This window comes from Salvelinus sp. IW2-2015, linkage group LG32 (genome assembly GCF_002910315.2).
Source record: "Salvelinus sp. IW2-2015 linkage group LG32, ASM291031v2, whole genome shotgun sequence".
In the NCBI taxonomy this organism is placed as follows: Eukaryota; Metazoa; Chordata; class Actinopteri; order Salmoniformes; family Salmonidae; genus Salvelinus; species Salvelinus sp. IW2-2015.
The window spans coordinates 24,087,743-24,106,791 of NC_036871.1; the positions used below are offsets into that span (position 1 = coordinate 24,087,743).

The 19,049-nt window shown below is 41.5% G+C and overlaps 1 protein-coding gene across 2 annotated transcripts in view; it reads left to right on the forward strand.

Moving 5' to 3' along the window:
* The window catches only part of LOC111957227 (rho GTPase-activating protein 21), a 70,098-nt gene that overhangs the window by 12,603 nt on the left and 38,446 nt on the right, over positions 1–19,049 (forward strand). For both annotated transcript variants that reach the window (XM_023978003.1, XM_023978004.1), the window contains exons 3-4: positions 818–1,012; positions 2,241–2,262. In XM_023978003.1, coding sequence (XP_023833771.1) covers positions 818–1,012; positions 2,241–2,262 — 217 coding nt within the window. The remainder of the gene's footprint in view (positions 1–817; positions 1,013–2,240; positions 2,263–19,049) is intronic.

Here is a 19,049-nt window from a genome sequence, read left to right on the forward strand (position 1 = left end):
GAAMTTATTAAAAGTCCCCATAATTTTGCAACCCTGGTGCTGCATGAGGCCAGGGAGAGGGGGAGGTTTGAGGTTGAGTAGGAGAGCAAGCAAAGCAGGCAGGGATTGACTGTTTGAACAGTGAATTTCCTGAAAGTAGTTTTTTGACTGGAAATTTGAGCTTGGGGAGTAGGAGGGTGGGGAGGGAGAGGATGGGAGCTGCACCACAAAGGTGTGAGGCTATAAATACCCACTAAACACAGCAGTGGGTGTTTGAGGCCCCAGGCTCTGCCCTACTCTACAGTAACACTGGAAATGTGACACCAGCACTATGGCACGATGACTCTGTTACAATTACTCACTTAGATGAGCTAGTGCAGATGAGGTAGCTCTAACTCCTTGGTCGAAGTACTGGAGGCGTTTCTGTGAATTTCCTCTAGATCCCATGTTTTTGTTGACCTAGCTAGCCTAGACACATGATGTCAATTTAACTTTGTTATTATTACTGTTGTTTATGAACCATTATTCAGCAGGATACAGAACATAGACAAGACACTGAGTCGTTGCCAGACTCGTGATTTATTTTCCAAAAGGAATAAATGTATTTATACAGCATGTGTCGATTTTAGTCTCTGCATTAACTTTGTACTACTTTCATGCAATCCTTGCCTTTCTCAGTGAAATATGAGTAGCTTAACGCTGAACCACCTGCAGTAGATCTTATTTCAGTCTGTTATACAGTTGTGTTCAGTATAATAATAATAATAGCATCTCTCTCCCCGTCTCCCACCTGCCTTTCCTTGCTCCCCCCTCTCTCTCTTTCTCCTTCTCCCACCAGAATAAAGTGCCAGAGTGGGGTGAGCAGGGGGATTCCCCTGCAGGCCTGTTCAACCTGCAGGGAGAGGAGGAACCCTTCTCGTGGCCAGGGCCCAAGACACTCCGTCTTCGACGCACCTCTCAAGGCTTCGGCTTCACTCTGCGCCACTTCATTGTCTACCCACCCGAGTCAGCTGTGCACCCGTACCCCTTCCCGGTAAGCACCACATTCAGGATTGCATGAATATCCCAAAGCTCTTCCATTTACTTTATTGAATTTTGCTGTAGCATTTTGTATGATGTCATTAGCTAGGTTTCCATCCACTTGGCAACCAGATTTTCATGCGCATATTTAAAAATCTGCATAAAAACAATAKGTGCATTTTCCCACCATAAGTGTTTCTATCAAATTGACCTGTTGCGGCTCAAAGGCTGTGCTTGATGACATAGTGCACATGACAAACTTTTGCTGTTAAATTCCCATGTACCGAATAAAAAATWAAAATAAAGTTTAAATGTGTTTCCATCACATTTTCAAATGTGCGTTATATTGAGAATGTGCTCACTCTGGTCTTGGCACATGCTCTCTAGCCAACAGCTGGCAGATACKGTGGGGGTAGGATATCATTCATCCCTCAAACTCAACTCGGGACCTCGATGCCAGTTCCACTGCCTTGTGCATTTTTTCATTGTTCCCTCTAATCAGGGACTGATTTAGACCTCGAACACCAGGTGTGTGTGCAGTTAACTATCAGGTAGATAACAAGCAGGCTCCGGACCTCGTTAGGGTAAGAGTTGAATWCCCCTTACRCCACATGAGATTATTATGGACAAAATAGCYAGATTATTTAGATTTGTCAAAAAGCAGCCAGGCATCGATCATCATGTCTCCAGAATAAGACCCTCAATATTTATAGGAAAGGAGTATCAAGCTCYTCACCGTGCACTTTCACCACCCTGTGAAGTTCATCATAATTTATTTAATCTGTAGCCTAATAAACAGCATGCTTTCCCGAGTCGTAGTGGGAGGACCACATACCATATCACGTGACTCCAAAGTTACTTCGATATGAAGGTTATTATATCAATATTTGTGCATTAAGGCATTTCCATTGCCATTTCTTGCATAATATATTTTACAGACAAAAGATCACACCTTGTCTAGCATATTTTGTTTAGTCAACATTTGTCAAGTTTACTGACAAATGAGTTGTTTCCATCAGGCCTGTCGTGACATTTTATAACCAACATGTATTTTACTCACATAAAAAGGTTGGATGGAAACATGGTTAATGTGGAAGAAGTTGCAACAAAAGAGAGTAATTCCCCAACCAGAATTTCCATTGAGTAAAATTAATTGATCCCTCTAAGCAACTTTATGACCCCTCTTAACTCAGAAATCATCATTGCTGGTGGCAAATAACATTTATCTTGTCTTTTTACAGGAGGAAGAGCATGGCCGCAGAGGTAAGCTGAATGACTCGCACACTGTTCCTTCCTCCTCTGTCTGTCCTTCAGTACTGCATCGTCAATCTGCCTCCCACTTTGTAGGATTTTTCCATCTGGTGACGTAGCTCTTTTACTTCCTTGTTATGCACATGGAACAGGGTAGCTGTTGTGTTAAGGTGACCTTTGTAGAGACCTGACTGAAACGGTTTGGCCAGCATCACCACCTGTTACTGTCCTTAACTGACCTTTTATCCAACTGCACTTTGTCGTCACCGCACAACAAAAAGTTGCCCAAAGCCCTTGTTTTTAGGTTTTTGCATTTGTCCTGTGTGTTTGTAGGTGTGTGCACTTGTGCATTGGTGTTTTGTTACTTTTAGGAAAATAGACCTGTTGAAAAAAATGTTGTAACCCCTGACCCATTTCACCACACATCAGTTACCCAYGGGTTTTTCGTGTGTGTGGGAGCATGCAGGTGTTTGTTTTTATAGCACACTACTTCTGTTAAATAAAGCTCGCCATCTCAAATGCTCAAATGTTTTGCATGTTTTTATCCAATCATGTCCACACTCTGAGGAATAAGTTTGGTCTGTGGTTTGCTGTTCCAGTGTGTCTCCTCCTCTAAACACTGCTGTGGTAGTAGGAGTGTGTTTTAGATCTCCCTGTGGATTGTTTGTGTGTTTGGTAACACTTTACTTGACACCCAGTGTCGTAACARGTTGTGACACGGTCTTAATCATGTAATGTCTTAACAGCTGACATAACTTGTCATGATATGGTCATAACCAATGTTCCCTCTAAGCTGTGGGCGCGCAGTAGACCCTCTCAGCTCCCCCAGGACTGCCATGCAGAAATATCAGCCCACGGAGCGAAGGACGAGATTGAACTTCACTCAACTTTCTAGAGCAGTGGTTCTTTGAACCGTTTCATGTYTCTGAAGTAGGGATGCACGCTATATCGGTGAACATATCGGAATCGGCCGATATTAGCTAAAAATGCCAACATCGGTATCGGCCCAATGTCTAGTTTAACACCGATGTACAAAACCGATGTCAAAGRTGACGTGCATACCTATATAATGTAGGTACATGACGTAATGACGCCACGTAAAATGTTGCGCTACACGTGCAACACAGCATTCCTAATCTAGCCCACAATGTCTGCTGTGTGGATCGAGCAGTCAACAAGTCAAGCAGTCATTTGAAAGACTAAGAAGATTTCAGCTAGACAACTCCAAGGCGAAATCCATTAACGCCAAGATAATGGAATTTATTGCCCTTGATAATCAACCGTTCTCTGTCGTGGGCGATGTTGGCTTTCGCGACTGGTCGAGCACCGGTACACACTACCAAGTGTGCTATTTTTCAGATATTGCCCTACCGGTATTAACTTCAAGACAAACTATGGAACGCCGTTATGCTCTTTGCGTGTCAAAAAAAGATGCACGTCAAATAACACTATTTGACAATAACACTATTTGATGTGTTAAATAAGCTTTTAATTTGACACGTCAAATAACAGTTCTCTTATAGAATGTTGTGTGTTCTGAATTTTAACGTGCAAGCCAAGCGCCACCACTACTATCAGTAGCACTGTCAAACCTGTTCAAAAAAGTCTGAGAACGCCACGAACGATGTGTTTACAATGCCGCATTGGTAATAAAGCATTATTTGTTCAACCGCAACTTCTGGGGTAGCTAGCTAGCATCAATACAATCAGCCTGAAAACAATGATCAGAAGAAACTGCAATAATTTTCATTACTCTTAGCAATGATTTAGGAATCCTTGTAAGTATTAGCTAGGTAGCCATTTGTTGTGTGCCTATTGAAATTGAACTATTCATGAGAATAAACAGCTAGCCAGCTACTTAACTCTGTTGCCCAAAGCTAACGTTATAAGCAGCCAGCTAGCTTCATCTGGCTAGTGAGGCTCGACCGCACTGGGTTATGTGATGTGAAGCTAGCCACAATAAGGATTAGGCACAATAGTGGAATTTGCGGTTTGCCTTCAAAATAAAYGTACCTCTTTGAAAGTGATGCAGAAGGTTACAATTGGTGGAATCATGCCATATTTAAACTCTAAAATGTTAAACAAGGTTGGAATGTGAAGCAAAGAAAAGAGGATATCAGTCTACTCGGTGACACACACAGAACACAACTGTGAAGAGTTTACGCAAATATTAGCGTTGTAGCTCTCATTGCGGGACTGTGACTGTGAAATCATCTCRCCAGTCAGCCTATTGTGTGTATTGACATTCATATTGCACTGTACAGCTTTACCTAAGGATTGGGGATCAATGAAATGGGGTATCAGTCTACTCAATACCCAATATATTTTTTCAAAACATCCTCAAGAGTTATCATACTCCAAAACATCCACGCAGTATTGTTTTTCCTCAAGAATATTGTTCAATACACATAGGTTGACAATAAATCTGGCTCAATTCAGTTGTTTCAGAGTCCCGCAATAAGAGCTACGATGCTAATGTTTTCTGGGTGTCACTGAGTAGACTGATACCCCATGTCATTGATCTACAATCCGTAGGTAAGGCTGTACAGTGAAATAAGTATGCCCCCAATGCAATTCTAAAGTTTAATACATTGTGTGATTTCAACAGGTTTTTGTCAAATTAACAAATTGCCTTTTGTTGATTTTATATAACATTCCAACCTCGTTTAGCATGATCTATTCAATTATGGCATAATTCTTTCTACCATTTGTATTTGTTTGCGTCACTGTCATACTTTTATTTTGAAGGCTAACCGCAAAGTCCACTATTGTGGCTAATTCTTATTGTGGTTAGCTTCACAGAGTGACATGAAATACAAGTGATTGATTACACTAATGTGTAATAACTACATAAAACTACATTTATAACTACATAAAACATTTATGAACGCGTTAAATTATTATGTGACGTGCAGTCATATTCAGGTCCTGATTGGTCAACAAGCTTATTTGGCACGTCAAATAGTGTTATTTGACATATCTTTTTTGACACGCAAAGACGCAAACGGCGTTCCATAGAAATCCTGGTTGAGAATGAAACGACTAAACAAATGGCATAATTCAGCAAGTAAGTGAAAGAAAATAGGTTTTGATMATGTTTTACTGGTAATGGGGACATARGTAAATGCGAACAAAATAACTTTTTGGTTTGTGTGTATAACCTTTTTAACTAGGCTAACTAAGTCAGTTAAGAACAAATMATTGTTTACAATGACGGCCTACCCAGGCCAAACCCGGTCGATGCTGGGCCAATTGTGTGCCGCCCTATGAGACTCCCAATCACGGACGGATGTGATACAGCCTGGATTCGAACCAGGGACTGTAGTTACACCTCTTGCACTGAGATGAGGTGCCTTAGAACGCTGTGAGTGTGTGTGTGTGTGTGTTAACTATTTAACTGTACTTCAATGCTTAAAAGGCCGCAAAAAAATGCAGTATCGGTATCAGGGTTTTTTTGGCAAGGGAAATATCGGATATTGGTATCGGCCACATGTCATATCGGTGCATCACTAGTTTGAAGGCACAAACTGTCTTTCCAGCATACCCAGAGAGCAAATCAAGTGCACAATAGGCCTAKCGCTGGCCAATCGAATGGCTCKGGTGACAGTGTCTGCAGTAACATAGCAGGCATAATAGAAAGCTACAGCAAAATTGATACTGTGAGATTGAGAGAGACTGTCAATGAATATGGCAGAGATGCTGTTTTTATGAGTGAGTTCATGTTTATTCTACACTTTTTCCACCCAGCGCTACAACAAGCACTGAATGAGTAGGAAAGTATATCTATAGGCTTGCGTTATTGTWYGCGGCTTGGGTCTTTTTTAATATTGAGGAATATTTCACTTTCTCTGTTCATAGGAGTAACAAATAGGCAGAAATAATACGGTGCGACTTGAGTTTCGCCWTCAGTTGGAAAACCTTGCAAAACCTTTTTTGGCAGTGTCGGCGTACCCTCAGTCTCCTGCTCTTTCCCTCCACTGAGACTGACCATCAGATGCAGGCACCGTCAGCCCAGTAAAATATAAAGCTTATGATTTAAATGTAAGCTCACTCATCTATGCCTCACAATTAATACAACAACGGATCTATTACCGGGTGTGATCATATAGCCAACCTCAATTATTATTTTATTTTTTACAAAAACAAACTATGCAACAGATTTTGTTATAGGCAGAACGCATCGGAGAAGGATRCTATTCCATTGACACGCACTACTCAGCCTGTACTCTACACAGACCGGTGCGGCATAAACAGAGCTTCAGTAGGCCTATATGTAAATAGACTATTGCCATATATGGATATGTGCCATTTTACTTTGACCTGGACTGTGTTTACAGCAGGAGATGCGTTTGTTTTGAGATCAAAGCTAGAGCTGCATGTAGCCACGTGTGCACATTTTGTTCATATCTTTTGCTACTTGGTGAGTTATTAGCCCAGTTATAGATKATTTGTAGTCCGCAATAGGGGAGTGATTGCTTCCTTCAAGAGCACAACATATACATCCTTGAAAAGCGAGTCAGGTAAAGAGCTTTTTTTTGTCTTAAAGGGGTATTGTTGTAGTTTTAAGGCATGCTTGAATAAGCTAAATAGCCAATAGGCATTTGTCCCATTCTCTGTAATAATGGTATGGGAATAATAATGCATTTTCTATTTTGTGAAGTGGTTTCTTGCATCAAACAACTTTTTCAGTCACCTCCTTGTCTGAAGGACAAGTGGACAACCAGGTTAATGTCAAGCTCTGCATGTCAGTCTCTAAAAAAAAAATGGATGCTACTGTGGGCTGAATGATATAACAGCTATTTTCATGTTAAAATGTTATGGGAGGCATTTTCTCCATAGTTTTTGATGGTATGCCACTCTGGTAGGCCTCCATTATGATCAGATGGCCACAGTAGCCTACTTGGCCACTGTTAACACTGTAAATTTAAAGCGGCCACAGCCTCAGTGTTCGCTGTAAACGCCCGCTGGAAGTTGCACCGAATTTTCACAACGTTGAAGTTTCTGCTCTGCAGATCTGAAATGTTCTCAGTGCCAATTTTTTTTTGAGGGAACATTAGTCATGACCCATGTATTTACACCTGTTGGTACATGCACTATATATACAAAAGTATGTGGACACCACTTCAAATTAGTGGAATCGGCTATTTTAGCCACACCCGTTGCTGACAGGTGTATGAAATRGAGCACACAGCCATTCAATCTCCGTAGACAAACATTGTCAGTAGAATGGRCTTACTGAAGAGCTCAGTGACTTTRAAAGTGGCACCGTCATAGGATGCCACCTTTCCAACAAGTCAGTGTGTCAAATTTCTGCCTTGCTAGATGCTCTTGTCAAATCACATTTTATTGGTTTAATACACATGATTAGCAGATGTTATTGCGGGTGTAGCGAAATGCTTTGTGGCTGAATGGAAGCAAGTCCCCGCAGCAATATTCCAACATCTAGACGAAAGCCTTCCCAGAAGAGTTGAGGCTGTTATAGCAGCAACTCCATATTGATGCCCATGATTTTGGAATGAGATGTTCGACAAGTAGGTGCCCACCTARTTTTGGTCATGTAATGTATAGTACTACTTTGTTGAAGCACCTTAGGCAACGATTACAGCCTTGAGTCTTGGTTTTGACGCTACAAGCTTGGCACACCTGTATTTGTGGAGTTTCTCCCATTCTTCTCTGCAGATCCTCTCAAGCTCTGTCAGGTTGGATGTGGAGCGTCYGTGCACAGCTATTTTCAGGTCTCTCCAGAGATGTTCCATCAGGTTCAAGTCCGGGCTTTGCTCTGTTAGTCTTTGCCTCGATCCTGACTAGTCTCCCAGTCCCTGCCCCTGAAAAACATCCCCACAGCATGATGCTCCCCTGACCTGGCACCACTGTAGGGATGGTGCCGGGTTTCCTCCAGACTTTAAACTCCTTGGCCTGAATGCCAAGTAATCTTGGTTTCATCAGACCAGATAATCTTGTTTCTCAAGGTCTGAGAGGCTTTAGGTGCCTTTTGGCCAACTCCAAGCGGGCTGTCATGTGCCTTTTACTGAGGAGTGGCTTCCGTCTGGCCACTCTACCATAAAGGCCTGATTTGTTGCAGTGCTGCAGAGATGGTTGTCCTTCTGGAATGTTCTCCCATCTCCACTGAGGAACTCTGGAGCCCTGTCAGTGACCATCAGGTTCTTGGTCACCTCCCCGACCAAGGCCCTTCTCCCCCAATTGCTCGGTTTTGGCTGGGAGGCCAGCTCTCGGAAGAGTGGTTCCAAACTTCTTTCATTTAAGAATGATGGCAGCCACGGTGTTCTTGGGGACCTTCAATGCTGCAGGCATTTTTTGGTACCTTTCCCCAGATCTATGCCTTGACACAATCCTGTCTCTGAGCTCTACGGACAATTCCTTCAACCTCATGGATTGTTTTTTGCTCTGACATGCACTGTCAACTGTGGGACCTTTATATAGACAGGTGTTTGCCTTTCCAAATCATGTCCAATCAATTGAATTTACCACAGGTGGACTCCAAGTTGTAGAAACATCTCTATGATGATCAATGGAAACAGGATGCACCTGATTTCGAGTCTCATAGCAAAGGGTCTGAATACTTATGTAACATAAGGTCTTTCTYTGTTTTTTAAATTAGCAAAAAATATCTAAAATCCTTGTCATTCTGGGGTATTGTGTATAGATTGCYGATTTTTTAAATACATTTTAGAGTAAGTTGGTAACATAACAAAATGTGGAAAAAGTCTAGGTCTGAATCCTCCTCGAAGGCACTGTACATGCCCTTATGTCAGTCATCAGTCATAAAGAGGTTGTTTTGCTCCTGAAATCTGCTCCTGCGTTCATCCCAATCATCAGCAACCAAGCATTTTGGTAGGTGCATATCTGACGTCAATTTGTGCTTAATTACAATGATTTAATATGGTCAATTTTTGAAAATTGTACTAAACGTAAACATACTGTTGACAAGTAGGAATGTGGAATGTTTTGCCTTGTGTGGTAGGTTTGTAAATGTTGATAGTCTTATGTAGGTTTCATGATCAGTTTTCATATCCAGCCTAATTATAGGTCACAACAGGTGTTATGACGGTGTTATGACATGGTTGACATGTTATGATGCTGGGTGTAAAGCACATATGTCAGAGTCAAGGCCCGCGGGCCACATCCGGCCCGCGAGAAGGTTTTTTACGGCCCCTGGGATGATCTTGATTTATTATTAGAACCGGCCCGCAGACCGCAGCAAGCCGGCAGCCCGCAGATCTTTTACACGCACCAATACTACATTTCCCACAATGCAACGGTGACGCACCGAGCAGTAGGCTGCTTCATTTAAATATTTATTGGCACAGCAGTCGTCAGCATCACAGTAAAATTAACTTTCAGATACCCATCAAAAATGGCAAAACGGAAGGTGGACACTGAGAACCGGGGGTTTCAAACAAGGTGGGAGTCGGAGTATATGTTCACGGAGGTNTTTTTGCTCTGACATGCACTGTCAACTGTGGGACCTTTATATAGACAGGTGTTTGCCTTTCCAAATCATGTCCAATCAATTGAATTTACCACAGGTGGACTCCAAGTTGTAGAAACATCTCTATGATGATCAATGGAAACAGGATGCACCTGATTTCGAGTCTCATAGCAAAGGGTCTGAATACTTATGTAACATAAGGTCTTTCTGTGTTTTTTAAATTAGCAAAAAATATCTAAAATCCTTGTCATTCTGGGGTATTGTGTATAGATTGCYGATTTTTTAAATACATTTTAGAGTAAGTTGGTAACATAACAAAATGTGGAAAAAGTCTAGGTCTGAATCCTCCTCGAAGGCACTGTACATGCCCTTATGTCAGTCATCAGTCATAAAGAGGTTGTTTTGCTCCTGAAATCTGCTCCTGCGTTCATCCCAATCATCAGCAACCAAGCATTTTGGTAGGTGCATATCTGACGTCAATTTGTGCTTAATTACAATGATTTAATATGGTCAATTTTTTAAAATTGTACTAAACGTAAACATACTGTTGACAAGTAGGAATGTGGAATGTTTTGCCTTGTGTGGTAGGTTTGTAAATGTTGATAGTCTTATGTAGGTTTCATGATCAGTTTTCATATCCAGCCTCACAACAGGTGTCATGACATGGTTGACATGTTATGATGCTGGGTGTAAAGTGTTACCGTGCAGAGGAAGGGGAGGAGACAGGTTAAAGAAGGACTTTAAGCAATTGAGACATGGATTTACTATGTGTGTCATTCAGAGAGTGAATTGGCCATACAAAAGATTTAAGTCCCTTTGAACCGGGTATGGTAGTAATTGTCAGGCGCACCGGTTTGTGTCAAGGACTGCAGCGCTGCTGGGTTTTTCACACTCAAGTTTCCCTCATATATATCAAGAATGGTCCACCACCCAAAGAACATCCAGACAAAACTGTGGGAAGGATTGGKGTTAAAATGGGCCTCGACTGCTTGTATAGTCCATGCTCCAACACATTGAGGCTGTTTTGAGGACAAAGGGGGTGAAACTCAATATTAGCTAGGTGTTCTTAATGTTTTGTACACAATATACCACATTACTTCTTACTAGTACAATATACCACATTACTTCTTACTAGTAATACATTTCTTTTAGAAACATTACAAAGCATACTCAGCTGTTTTTTTTGTTTTGTGTTTTCATGGTGTAATTTAAAAAAAWCTATTTTGGCTAGCAGTGTTTTCCTCGGGAAACTTTTCCCACACAGCTAACACATTTTTCTGGGGGGGGGGTTCTAGAGTCCTCCCCCCAAAACAAAATATGTTAAAGTACTATTAAGCTTGGTTCTGGTGACTTTTTAAAAGGAAAAAACTCAAACCATCTAAAATATAATTTCCACCCCCAGAAATGAGCTCAATAACGTATTGGTAAAATTATTATAGTATGCAGGATGCAATTTAAGGTTGAGTGCTGCAACGATCTAAAGAAACACAACATCGACTGGTCCCAAAATMTATCTTGCCAAAATGAACAGGAACATTTGACTGAACATGAATTGGAGCCTACTAATTCATATTCATCACAAAACAAGGCATGGAAATCTCTTTCCATGTTCTGACAAAAACCTAGTTCTGACAGCCTTTGTCAGAGCAATTTATTCTTCTGGGCTTTTGGAAAAAGATTTTCAACGCCCTCCTGTAATTGAGCTCCTTAACGGGGAGGGCTGTTGATGGAGAGTCACATGCAGTCGGCTAGATGCTCTCCCTGCAGTCTGTTCCTCAAGTCTGTTCTGACCTGCAATAACAGAAGGACTAATAAGAGAAGGGAGACGTACACAGGATCTACTTTCACGTTTAAATTATTTTACTAGTTTCATTGCAGAGAAGTCCCTTTCACAATTTAACYGAAGACACTGGTATAGTCAGTGCTATTGCTGCCAGTGGCAGGGGTAGAGCTGCCCCCACTCATCAAACTGCGAGGCCAGCTTTGTCATTGTTGTCAGCTGGTCCAACCCCTGAAATACATGAAAAACAAAAAGATGTACAACATTTAAAAGAGCCACAAGAGTGGTAGTTCAACAGGAAAAAGGGTTTGGGCAACACTGGCCTGAAATGTTCTGGTCAAAAGTTTCACACTCATGCCATGCCTTGATTGCTCCTACTAGCACATGTTGCTTGAAAGAGGGCCACTTGCAGCTCTGCAGCCTCTGGTGCTTGCAAGAACTGCCTGGAGAGGGGGGTCAGGTTAAAGGTGTTTATCCTCTCACTAGAGAACACATCCTGAGGTCCCAACACACAGAAGGCCCCCAGAATCTCCAGGTGTTGGACCCTCCGGTCTAGGCTGTCCTGGAGGCCAACGTGATATGGATCCATGACCTAATTACAGCGCAAAACAGAAAAWAAGTTATTAATAGCTGTTTGTTTTAGTTTATCCAGCACATGATGTAACATTGTTTTCATTAGCATTTGAAAACAAATGTTTTTACATCTGAACCGAGCCCAGAACTGCTCCCTGGTCTTGGTCTTCTCCTCCTTGATGTTGAATGCCCCCAGACCCATTGGGTCATCGAGGTCCTGGTGGAGTTGGCTCAGAAATGACCCCAGGGGCTGTGAATCACCAGAATTTTTTTTAATGGCAGGGAGTGATTTGTCACAGGGACCTACAACACAATAGTTGTTTTGTTTGAAGTTATGAAGTGTCAGTAGTTCTTAAATATTTCATTGAGTAGTGCTGTCCTGTGACTCTGTTAAACTGAGACATTTGCACATCTTTGAACATGAAGATAGAAAATAATGTACCTGCTCTTTTATGGCCTGGAAGTTTACATCCTCCTTTTGGAATACTTTTGAAAGCCGCTTCAGGTGGGGCAGCACGTCCGCCTGCAGGTAAATTGCTGCCACAAATCTGTAGAGAGTTAGAAAAGTGTTTCACTCCACAATGATACATCAATTGACAATACAAAACAGGTTTTAAAAGCCCCATTGCGGACCACTCAAATAGTTTTGAGACACTGAAAGCAGTAATAGCAACAGTACATTATTTATTTTGGAGTCCACAATAATCTATAATACATGTAGGCCTACCTTTACGTGGCACAGGAAGTGTAGCGGCCCTAGGTAAGAAAGATGAGCAGATTAGCCAAGTGAAGTAATGTGATGCATAATCTCACCTTTATTTTTAATTACTGAAGGCCCAGGGTTGCTGAAGCAGCTTTCAAGACTTCTGTCTTGTTACTGCTTTTGGCTAAGTTACTATGGAGCTGCTGCAGGTGCTCCTTGAAAGTGTCCATATAGGGGACCTCAGACACCATCCACGGGAAGGCATCCTTGAGCTGTTTTTGKCGCACTACTATGTCCTGTTTGAAGATGAGGAAAATATTTTGTATCGCAAGACATACTGTAAAACACCCAGAAATGGTTAATTCTAAGACTTTATGTTGTGTCCATACCAGTCATCACTGCAGCCCCATCAGTGCCCAGGCCGTACAATCTCTGTTGATATCTTTTTTGAAGTGCAGCACCTCCTTGGTGGATGCAAAGATGGTGTCTGCCTTGCCATCAGGGACTGACACCAGGTCCAGGAACTGGTTGTAAAGGTGTGTCTCTTGCTCCATGTATCTGGAAAACATACATACATCCATACACAATTTCATTARTACTCATGGATGCAGTGTGACTGTAGAATATCAATATTAAAAATACATTTATATCTGACATGTAAATCCAGCTGCTTATTAGTTGCCACGTCTGTAGTTTCATCAGCCTCCAGGCRYATGACTACAGATGTKTGGATGGCATGGAGGATAGGCTCCTCCTTAACTTGAGTCAGAATCTTCAACATTACCTCCACTATTATGTGTGACCTACAGTTTGTGTTCTTGCCCARGTGAAATAAGTCTGGTGACATTTAAATATCAAGTGAAGAAAATATGAACAAAAACACAGAATTATTGAGCACTGATTCATCTTGAGCTTTGTGAAATGGTCACAACCCAGCAATTCAGCAGTTGTGGGAAGTTTGTGTGATGGGCCTGCTCCCACTTTGTTAGATGGTACAGACATTTCAAACCCGGCCTCGTGCTCAAGCGCTGTGGTTGGCTTGAACGCAACCATGACTGAGGAGCCTGCGAATAGCAACAGGCATAATGCGTTATTATTGAGCCTCGGTTAGTGCACAGTCTGAGACATCTTTTACATTAGAAMACTTTTTGAGAAATGGAAGAATCCAATAGAATAATCTTCACCTTTTGCCAGCAATGCATGAGCCCTCATACTTTCCAGGTGGTGCTCTGTCCCTGGGTGCCGGTTAATGTAGTCCAGCCGATGACTCTCGGTCCCCTATTTCAATAAAAGAGCGCTTTGACAGACCCCTCTTAGCAGCCTGCCTATGTTAACAGCACAGGCGGCAGAACATTCTTTAATGGGATGTAAAGTGTAGATTAGTGGAATTACTGGTGGCTGGGGCAATACCTATTARAGATAGCAAGCATTACAACACTACACATAATGCTGTAGACTAGTACAGACTAAATATGCACAAACATTTCTAGCCCTTAGCCTAATTAACGGAAATTTGACTAACCATGTGGCATATTATATAGCCACGGCTTCAGTCTGTCAATTTTAAGCCACCTGGTCCCATCTGGATTGCTGGTGGTGGGCCCTTGGCCTTGCTCCTCTCTCCTCCTTTCCTTTTATCTACTCCTATTTTTTTCTCCTCTCTGCTCCCCTCTGTCCCTCAGGCATCCCTACCTCACCCCCGGGATTCTGCCTCTTCTCTGTCCAGTAAAGCAAGCCATACACTTGTTATAAAAACGATAGCTGAAGCTTTTAAAGAGTTATCTAACTAAAATACGTTTAATTTAGTTCGGGCTGATTTGACGTTGGCAGTCTAAGTTAACATTACCTGACACTCTTGTCCCTGCTCCCCCTTTCTCTTTCGCTGCTGTGGCTGGAAATATTTCAATAAACTCATCGGATAAAAATAAATCAAAGTCGAAGACGGATAAATATAGCCATATTGCTTGCACTTGATACAGTTCCAAACAAACTAGCTCGCTAACTTGCTAGACTAGTAACGTTAMTTAATCATGTTTCTATCATCAACATAGTTGTGGATATTGGATAGCTAATTGCCGTTACAATTGTGGCAGCAATATTATAGATCTAAATGACGTTAGTAGGGTTTTTAGGTTATAGCTAGCTAATGTAGTTAACTAGTTGGCTAGCTAACGTTAGTCAAGCAAACAAGCTGATGTACCTTTCTTGCAGTTTCTCATGCAGGTGCACTCTGAAGTGATTGAAGTGAATTGTGTTTCACGCCGCAGAGTGTCTGTCTGTATCGAGCACTGGTCACTTGCMCACTGTGTTTCTTGAGTTGCAGGCTGCCTGCCACAGCTCACAGAGCTAAATAACCTTCAGAACAGTGTTGAACCCAGACAGATCATCTATTTACCAATAAAAGCACATGTGCTTTACAGAACTTTTTTGAAACTATGTTTGGTAGAAATGGGATGTTTCTTTTTGTGTAGCGCCAATGATTCTGCCGTGGTGCAGCGCCACACGTAAATGAACGCAGAGGAAACACTGTTGGTAGTTTTTAAATCTGTGGCTGGTGGACTTTAAAAGTAAATTTTATACCCTGGTAGTGAAAACAACCTGAGATGCTCACAAACTGTCTTGGCTTGGCACTTAGGGGGTGCAATTTCACAATCTGAAATTGCATTTCTGCCCCCCCCCCCCAGTTGTATAATTGGAATGTGATACAAAACGAGGCAACTGTGAGCTTTGGGACCATGCGTACACCTCCGAGCGGTCGGGTAGGCTGTTTGGAGTGTATATCTGACTGGATAAAAAATAAATAATAATTAATTATCATGTAGCTCAGAGAGGGAGAAGGGCAGATCTTAAATCACTACTTTCATTTTGCATTCGTCTGTGTGCTTGTTTCAGTTTGCATTCGTCTGTGTGCTTGTTTCAGTTTGCATTCGTCTGTGTGCTTGTTTCAGTTTGTTTCTGATGTCACGTAGGTTACGTCTTCATATTACAGTATAATGTATAGGTGGCATATGATATTCCCAGATACGTGAATGTGGGGTGTGACTGTGTCTATGGAGACTAGTTTGCTGACTCTGGGTTATCCCAGGACTGCCATTGTGAATGAGAGGGAATCTCTTTGTTTACCACGTGGAGGCTGAAACAAAAGGCCCGTTCGACATTGTAGCCGAATTTAAAGGCYAGTKGAGACTGACTAACCTTGCATCATACATAACTACTCTATATTATTTGTAGATCAGTCACTCACAATTTACCCATGATACATTGCGGTGTTGATGCTCTCAAACACAACCAAAGGCTTAATGAACATGCCTACTGCTGTGAACCCAGTGTTGCATCATTGGAGTCTCCCGCTCCTGACTGACTGGTGGATAACACATGTCTCTGGTGCACCCTCTACTGACTATTCCATTTAATTTGACTTAATGCATTCCATGATTCCCTGCTGGGAACAACTTGAGATTGTTCTAATAAAAAACAGTATGGAGAGGAAATGAAAAGAAAAGGACTGGGGTCCAGATTTAAACTGACTCCTCACGTCAAATGATTTACACTGTCTGGGACTGACTGAGCTCATGTTAGTGTTGGAAATGGTCTCATCAGCAGTCACTGAGTCACTGCTAGTATCAAATCACTGGATACTTTATTATCAAGCAGTAGTGTTGTTATGGTATGCTGTGGTTCTGCCACTTGCCACAAGAGGGAYCCTGGTAACACTGATGTCGTTGGGAGGTGAGGCTCCTGTTCAGTCATACGTAACACATTAATATGTGATTGTGAGCAACAATAGGTTGTGTTTGTTTTAACACGCTGGCCAGGTGATGGTGGTGCATATATAGCATGCATAGCCTTGTCTTGCATAGCTCTTCTAAGAAAGGTTCAGTGGCTCAGCTCTAAGGTGAGGAAAATCAGATCTGTGAACGTGTTATAACTGTTTACAGGTGTGTCAGTGTCCCTCTCAATCTGTCAAACACCCACAGGGAGAAGGAGAGAGCAGTGAGTGGGTGCTCCGTGGCGTATCAAACACCCACTCCCATCTRTTTCAATCACTCAGTTTTCTCTCTCTTGTTCTCTCTATCAATGTCTTGCTTCATTTGCTTCTCTCAATCGCTATCAAACACATCTCACTAATGTGTTTATTTTGTATTGAAAAACCTGTTTGGCAAATGATCTTGCTGCCACCGTCAGTGCTTACCAATGATATTTCATGCTTACCATTTGAGTATGGTTACATGCACACAATTATACGATTATTGTGAATAGTCATATTAATATAGTTCCTTTAAAGCTTTTCCATGCTTTGCAAGAATAACGATTTCCCTAATAATTCTGTTTACATGGCCTTAGGGCTGTCCCCGACAAAAACAAAATATTGGTCGACCAAGAGTCATCTGTTCTTTAGACCAGTCGATTGGTCGAAACACATAGGATATACAGACACATCCTATGTGTTTTAATAAAATCAACTTTATGCACTTAGCTTGTCTGATGCTTTAAGCTCACTGTTTGATGAAATAATTAAGACACACATGACTAGAGGGAGTCCAACCATAATTGATTTGATTGTACCTGGCAGGGCTCAGACTTCCTGRGCTGTGTTTAAAAAAGAAAATGGCAGCGAGTGGCTGTGTGACTAGCACCTGTTGTCTCTCTCTCCTCCCTGCTGCCGTGACCACCACAGAACATCAACAGTGTTTATCGCGCTGTCCGTGTTGCTGAAGCTGCATCATAATTACAGGCATTTCTGACTGAGAAGTTGTTACCGAAGTACCTCATTTGTTTAGGAATAACATTCCCTGTTCCCTGACCTACAGAATATCATAATCYCATCAATCAATTGGTTATAACAAACTCTGAACTCCATAACAGGAAAATGGATGCAGAGGGTGTGACAAAACTCAAAACTGGGGAATATTTACTGGTTGCTCAGGAGGTAAAGAGAAAATCAGATGTGTGAAATCAGTTTGACTAGTTGTGAAAAATACTGGAGATCAAGAAAGTTGCTTCCATCTGGCCACTCTACCATAAAGTCCTGATTTGGTGGAGTCCTGCAAAGATGGTTGTCCTTCTGGAAGGTTCTCTCATCTCCACAGATGAACTCTGGAGCTCTGTCAGAATGACCATCAGGTTCAAAGGGTCTGAATACTTTCCGAATGRGCTGTAGACAAGTGTGCCTTTCCAAATAATGTCCAATCAATTGAATTTACCACAGGTGGACTCCAATCAGGTTGTAGAAACAGCTTAAGGATGATCAATGGAAACAAGATGCACCTGAGCTCAATTTAATTTGCAAACATTTCTAAAAACCTGTTTTCACTTTGTCCTTTATGGGGTATTGTGTGTAGATTGATGAGGGGAATAAAACATTTCAAAAAACATTTTAGAATAAGGCTGTAACATAACAAAATGTGGGAAAAGGGAAGGGGTCTATATACTTTCCGAATACACTAAATATAAGTATTGAAATCTAGGCTTAAGTTAAGGTAGTAAGACTAAACAGGATACGCTCTTAGGRTTACAGCTCGAAGGCAGCTATACTAAGACGACTAATGACATGACTTATTATAATGATGATTGTAATAAGGAGATCACGAAAAAGGAAGGTTATTATTATAAATATGATTTTTCAGACAATCTGGAACAGRGTAAACAACTCTAAATAAATGATAAATAATACCAGAGAGGGTGTTCTAACAAAGTAAAAAAAAAGTGTGAAGCCTTTTATTACAGCATAGCAAAGATTGAAAACAGCCAAATTTGTGAAGTTGTTTATCCGACATGTAGTTGCATGTGGCTTGGTGCTCACGGAATCAGTAGGCTGTTAAACAAACCGGCAACAGAAGCAGAACATGTCTTATTTCTGTAGATATACAGTATATGGATTATTCATAAAACCAGGCACATTAAGCAGTTAGGCTATTGATTATAGACCTAATAAAGTTAGTTTCCTCTCTTAGACAATTAAGGCAAGGGCTGTTTTCTCGTCTCCTAACTCCACCGCTGCCATATTGTTCTCAACACCAATATGCTGGTTAACTTTGCTATTATGCATATAGCAACATGGTCTAGGAAAAGGCYCCAATTCAGCAGCGCACTGATGTTTCATAACCGCGGACAGCGACCACTATTTTTATTATGGTTGCATCTGTTCCTATGTAATATAACCATTTACATTTTCAGTAGTGCATGTCTTTTTTGTTTATGTGTTTTTATTGAATATTATAACATACAATCTACTTGCAGTGAAGCCGCTCAACATTTACATCACATTAGTCATCTAACAGACTCCCATCCAG